The sequence below is a fragment of the Hydra viridissima genome, unplaced genomic scaffold (assembly GCF_058129835.1).
Source record: "Hydra viridissima isolate aposymbiotic clone 2 unplaced genomic scaffold, HvirCarnegie_v1 scaffold_2, whole genome shotgun sequence".
Lineage (NCBI taxonomy): Eukaryota > Metazoa > Cnidaria > Hydrozoa > Anthoathecata > Hydridae > Hydra > Hydra viridissima.
In genome coordinates this window covers 23515608-23522146 of record NW_028324301.1, presented here as the reverse complement: position 1 = coordinate 23522146, position 6539 = coordinate 23515608, and the positions used below count along the sequence as shown (strand labels likewise).

The window sequence follows — 6539 nt, the reverse complement described above, 5'->3', positions numbered from 1 at the left end:
AATGACGTCTGTAGTTTACTTTAGAGGAGTTGCTCCAAAAACTCTTACGAAGCCTGTTTTTCATTTTTGTAAAATTATTATTACTTCGTTTTTTTTTCACGTCTTTCGTTATTCTAAGTACTCTTGATCGGCTATTGTGTAATTCGTTTTTACTTGTGAAATTGGACTCGATTTTTACAAATCTATGTACTTATTTATTTTTACCATGCTGAAGAGTTTAGATTTAAGCTTGTGCAAGACAGTATGCACTTTCCATTGTTAAAAGATTTTATGGGTTAAGTTTGTTTACTTATTTCTTTGATTTACTACACAAATAATTTCTTGCGGATGAACCTGTCCGTAAATCGTAGAAATGGCGGTTCGGATCTTGGCGTTTATTTCTTGTCCCAAAATGTAGCTTTTTTTAGGATAAAGCCAATTTTCAGAATAAGTTCCAAACAATTAATAAGGAATTTTGTAACCGTGATCAGATTCTTATGGGTATTCAAGCTCTGCTGTACTAGGTATTTCAAAGTTGATGGATATTTTCTTTTAATTAAATTTAACTAATCAAAACCATCAACTTGAAATGCTCTAACTATTTTTGTCTTCCAATGCTTAATTACTATTATTTTGTTTTCCAATTCTTTATTGTTATTATTTTGTTTTCCAATACTTAATTATTATTTTTTTGCAACAGATAAATTTTTGCATGCGTAATAAAAAGGGCCTTCATGCTGTTGCAAAAAAATTTTTTTGCCAATCAGATCAGGGTATGCTATGATGCCAATCACTTTTCTTTTTCTTTTCTTTTTCTTTTTCAAAAACGCTTTTTTAAATACAACTTCAACCTTTTTAGGGCGATTTGGAAAAAATCAGCCTAAACATTTTTAAATCGAGCAAAATTTTATTTCTCAAGAATTATTATAAAAATACGGTAATCATTTAATTTTTTCTCAAGAAATATGATCAAAATACGGTAATCATTTAAATTTTTCTCAAGAAATATGATCAAAATACGGTAATCATTTAAATTTTTCTCAAGAAATATGATCAAAGTACGGTAATCATTTAAATTTTTCTCAAGAAATATTATCAAAATACGGTCATCATTTAATTTTTTTTTTCAAAATAATCATTGTGATTTTAAGTAGTTAACAAGCTTAGTAATTCAATTTAAACGAATAATTCTTCGTAAACTAAATTCCTTCGATTTTAGGCTTCGATTTTTGTTAGATCAGGTTTGAATCATTTGAATTTTATCTAAAAGATTCAACTTGATTTATCACTAATTTACAAAAAAACTTAAGATGTAATAGCTAGCATATTATATATAATAACTTAGTGTATTTAGTTTAGCTTTTCAACATAACATATTTAGGTTTCCAGTTACCAAGTTAGGTAGCTAAAGTTTGGCGCAAAAGTTTTTACACAATAAAAAACACAGCTTCATTTCATTAATGAAAACTTCTCTGTAAACAGTGATTATTATATCAAAGTATTTTACCAGTTCCCTATGCCTAAAAATGCAATTTTGATCCAAGATGGCGCAAAGTGCCATACATCAAAGACTGCAATGGCGTAGATGAAGGAGAACATCACAAATTTTTCAACAGATTGACTAGGAAACTCTCCAGACCTAAATCCTCTGGAAAATTTCAGGTCTTAATTAAAAGATAAGGTATATAAAGAACCTATTGCTCAAACAAAGGACCAGCTAGTTTCCAGGATTAAAAACGAATCGGAGAATATACCTGCTCAATATATCCAAAACTTGTACGAAAGTTTTTGTCATAGAATTTTGGACTGCTAGCAGATAATGATGAATTTTAACATTTTGTTAATAAGTTAATAATATTGTTTATCATCGTGTACCTTTGACTACATTTGACTATACCAAGTAAAAAGAATTTAGAATTAAGTAGAATTTCAGACTTTTTTCATTACTTATTCATATGGGCTGAGGGGAGCAGGGGGGGCATTTTTTCCTTGATTTTTAGCGACGTTGATGTCCCCTTTTTGACTGTTAATCAACCAGCAATTTTTATTAAAAATCAAAAAAGACGCAAATTTTTTTAAGTTTTGACATATCTAAGAAACCACTCGCTCTTTATATCAATTGCTTCCTATTTGATGTTTTAAGAATAAATAAGGCTCCGCTCTTACTATTTGCACGATTTAAGTGCCCTTTCTTTGTTTAGCTTCTCCTACCCATAAGACATTTCAACAGTTTTAATTCGTATGTTTACTTGAAATGCAAAAAGGTCATTTTTTTACGTATTAAACAATAAAAAGAAAGATTAAAATTTGTGTCTGCATCCTTGGTCCTAAGATCAAGAGTTGTCACCCCGATACAACAAGAGTGAAAAACCCACATAGAACCAATATTGATTTTATGCTCTCTCTGCTAACAAGAGATCAATTGTGGAAATTTTTCTTAGTTTTTAAAAAAGAGAGGTCCATGGATTCATTAAAAAAGAAAACCCGTGAAGTTCTTTAAATGTTCGTAAAAGCCTAGGTTTTAATCAACTCAAATTTTTTTTCAACAATTATGCTTTAAATTACTTCTACTTAACTGAGGTTATATCAGTCATGGTTATGCATAAATAATATTAAACTACCTTAAAGTTGATTGTTTTCAAATACTACAGTATTATTAAAAACTCAAAAAAAAAAAATTTTTATAACATAAGTAAATGGCAAAACAAGTTTAGCATGTACTTAAATTTAAACATGAATCTATATTTAGCCCCAAGCTAAATTTAGGCATACCCTTGTTTACATTGACAGCGTTTATCTAAAAATATAGTGTAGACAATGTCTCCACTGTCATAACTGTAGAATATAGGATGAACGTAATTTGAGCTTACTGAAGACTTAAACAAAAAAGTTAAAAAAAAAACACTTAATTCAGTCAGCTGAGAAGTGTTTTTTTAAGAATTTCTTATATAAGCTTATCTTAAGCTTGTGTGAGTATAATTTCGACATTTATTATTTTTGCACAAAAAGGATTGTTATACTTGTGAAAAAAATCAAAAATATCATGGCGACGTTCGATCAATGTTACCACTACTGTAATAACAATATAAAAAATTTAAGGGAAGAAGCAAAAAGCAAACCGTTTGAGTTATTTGGATCAATGGATTAAAAGAGATACAAAAAATTATTTCATAAGTAAATGATTACAATCTGATTTTACAATAAAGATTGTTTCTTCTGACTTGTTCGATTTTCTTTAGCAAAAGTAATATTTCTAAAAGAAAAAATTTACAGGCCATTAATCTTAGAAGATTGGTATCTCACATTTCACTCATTAATCATTTCATATCTCATTTACGAACATCATTTTGTAGAAATATCATACTAAATTAAAAAAACTGTAAGAAAAAGTTCACAAAAATTTAAATAAAAACCTTAAAGATTGTATTGCGAAAGAAAATGAAAGTAAAAATTGTGTATTAGTGTTTGTAAAAACTATTTTACCTTACAGATGTTCAGATGTTCGGCACGGGTGTACTTTCCATTAACTGAATCTGACAGTTCATTCCTGATATTTTTGCACTAAACCACGTTTCAAAACATAAAAATACGCATACATACATATATACATACATACATACATACATACATACATACATACATACATACATACATACATACATACATACATACATACATACATACATACATACATACATACATACATACATACATACATACATACATACATACATACATACATACATACATACATACATACATACATACATACATACATACATACATACATACATACATACATACATACATACATACATACATACATACATACATACATACATACATACATACATACATACATACATACATACATACATACATACATACATACATACATACATACATACATACATACATATAATATACATAAATATATTTATATATATGTATACATATATGTATATATGCGTGGATGTATGTATATACTTGTGCGTGTATATATGCGTATATATATGCTTATTTCTACATATACATATACGCGCATATATATATATGTATGCATGTACATGCATATATAAAAGTAAGCATATATATACGTATGTATGTATATATATATATATATATATACATATATATATGAAGCGTTTCAAAACATAGAAATGCGCATATGCATACATATATATATATATATATATATATATATATATATATGTATGTATGTATGTATGTATGTATGTATGTATGTATGTATGTATGTATGTATGTATGTATGTATGTATGTATGTATGTATGTATATATATATAAATATATATATAAAAAGCTTTTCAAAACATAGAAATACACATATGCATATATATATTTGTGTGTGTATATATATATGTGTGTGTGTATATATATATGTGTTTGTATATATATATATATATATATATATATATATATATATATATATATATATATATATATATATATATATATATGTATAAGTACATGCGTATTTCTATATTTTGAAACGTTTGTATATTTTTATTCACAACTTAGGAAATTGGATTCATGAGAGATAATTTTAAATATACCATACCGTATCTTGAGACATAAACGAATATATGTTGCACAACTCTATCAATGTACTGTTGTTTTCCTTTATTAAAGACATTTGCTGGAGAGCTTTTAGGCAAAAATCGCACTCCCTTTTTGGATGTGTTTCTTTATTTGGCGTTCTTGTTTTTGGGCCTTGACGAGGACCTATCAACCAATATAAAAGATAAGCATCGGTGTTTACTTTTTCGATTTTTAATGAATAGTAACGAATAAAGTTCAATGTCAGTCTTTTAAAGTAAATCAAATTTTTTAAAGTCTTCTAGAAGAGAACTCTTTATGCGTTTAAAACAGCAAGGTATTTGGGCATGACAAGTTAATACTCATACATAAATTTAATTTTTAAAATTTGTTACCAAAATTATTCTAATGGTTTTAAGCGAATTGCAGTTCTGAGCAATTTCTTGAAGGGTTGAAATGAACTAATATAAATTACGAAAGGTATCGCTTTTTTTTTTTTGAATTTTTAAACTTTGTATGTCTAAATAAGTGAATCATCTAAATTCGATTTTTATTTCAAATTACTGATATAAACGTTCGTACTTAAATATTAAATTGAAAAACTAAAAGCGATTGGTTGTTAACAGAATTAACATCATACTTTGTGTAATAGAAGGAATGTAGTTTGAAAACCAATCTTTTAATACTAATAATATTTCTAAAAGGTTTTTATATAAAACTTACTCCGTTATTAAAAATGAAAATGAAATTTTGTCAACGCGTCTATTATTAAAAATGTAGAAAGAAAACGTACCTTGCTCATCAGAAAAATGAGGTAATACAATTAAAGCTATCATAAAAATTATTCTGTTTTTTAAAGCTTTCATGATTTATGAGTTTTGTGTCTTAGATCACTGGTTTTCACTGGTTTTTCCTCTGGATATAATTTTTCCTCTGGATTTCACAAAACCTTCTTCCTTTAAAGTAAATAAGAGGCAAATATTTGTATAAACTTTGTCGTTTAAATAATAAAAAAACACCCCCACATGAAATAATATTTCGCACAAAATCATAATAATTTAAATTCTTATGGATTTTTACCATGTGACAACTTAGCGTTTATTGGTTGAATATCAAGCAAATATAGAAACTGTTTTTACATTTTTTTTTTTTTTTTTTTTTTTTTTTTTTGTACTAACGACTACTATGTGCAGTGTATATGAAAAATAATATGGAAAACACCCTTTATAGTTAATAGGGTACTACCCTATTTTAATCAAACTTGTTGATAATAGAAAAAAGAGTATATTCAAAGTTGTCCTTGTTCTTTGTATTCGGGTTTGTTTATGGTATTTTAAGGACACTCAACTCTTTTAAAATCATTTTCGATAATCTTTATATTGCTAGGTGTAACTTCTGATGATAGCAGCAAAATTGGATGCAAAAACAAGTCTGTCCTTCTGAGTTTTTATTTAGAAAAAGTAAGGAAATCTATTTATTGAGAAACATCTCTTAATCTTCCATTATTCTTTATAAATTAGGTGTGTTCAGAAATTTCTTTATTTTTATCGTGTAGCTATAGGAACCGCATTTAAGGGAAAACATAAACTTTCCATGCGACATAAGTGATACTGTAAAAGGTGTCATTAAACAACTTAATGTAACCGTAACCAAGTCCAATAGCGTTTTGCATCATTAATTAACTTGAGTTGAGATTAGTTTAATTGCTTTACAATAGGATCTCTTCTATTAGCAAATCGAGCTATTGAGCAATTCAACTTTTCTGATTATTTCTAGTTCAATTTGTATAGGTGTTTTTTGTGCGTATGTTCATTCGTTGTTGACCAACCTTTTTCACACTATAAATTGGGTTTGTTTGAAATTTGGTCAAAAATTCACCAAACTGTTAAAATCTTTTGATCTTAAAAAAGATACACATAAACTCTCAATAAACTTTTAGTGTCGGTTTAAGGTTGTTTTACTTACGAGTGCCAGTACAGAGACCGGTTATTTACTAACTGAT

General features: G+C 27.3%; 1 protein-coding gene across 1 annotated transcript; it reads right to left on the bottom strand.

The window, feature by feature from the left end:
- Nucleotides 1-3100: 3100 nt before the first annotated feature.
- On the bottom strand, nucleotides 3101-5541 carry LOC149892532 (uncharacterized). The gene is made up of 4 exons (XM_090079831.1): nucleotides 5331-5541; nucleotides 4560-4723; nucleotides 3463-3540; nucleotides 3101-3232 (listed from the first exon to the last, which is right to left on the bottom strand). The coding sequence occupies exons 1-4, from the start codon at nucleotides 5401-5403 to the stop codon at nucleotides 3215-3217; spliced, it is 333 nt and encodes a 110-aa protein (XP_089935957.1). The 5' UTR covers nucleotides 5404-5541; the 3' UTR covers nucleotides 3101-3214.
- Between the last annotated feature and the right edge of the window lie 998 nt (nucleotides 5542-6539).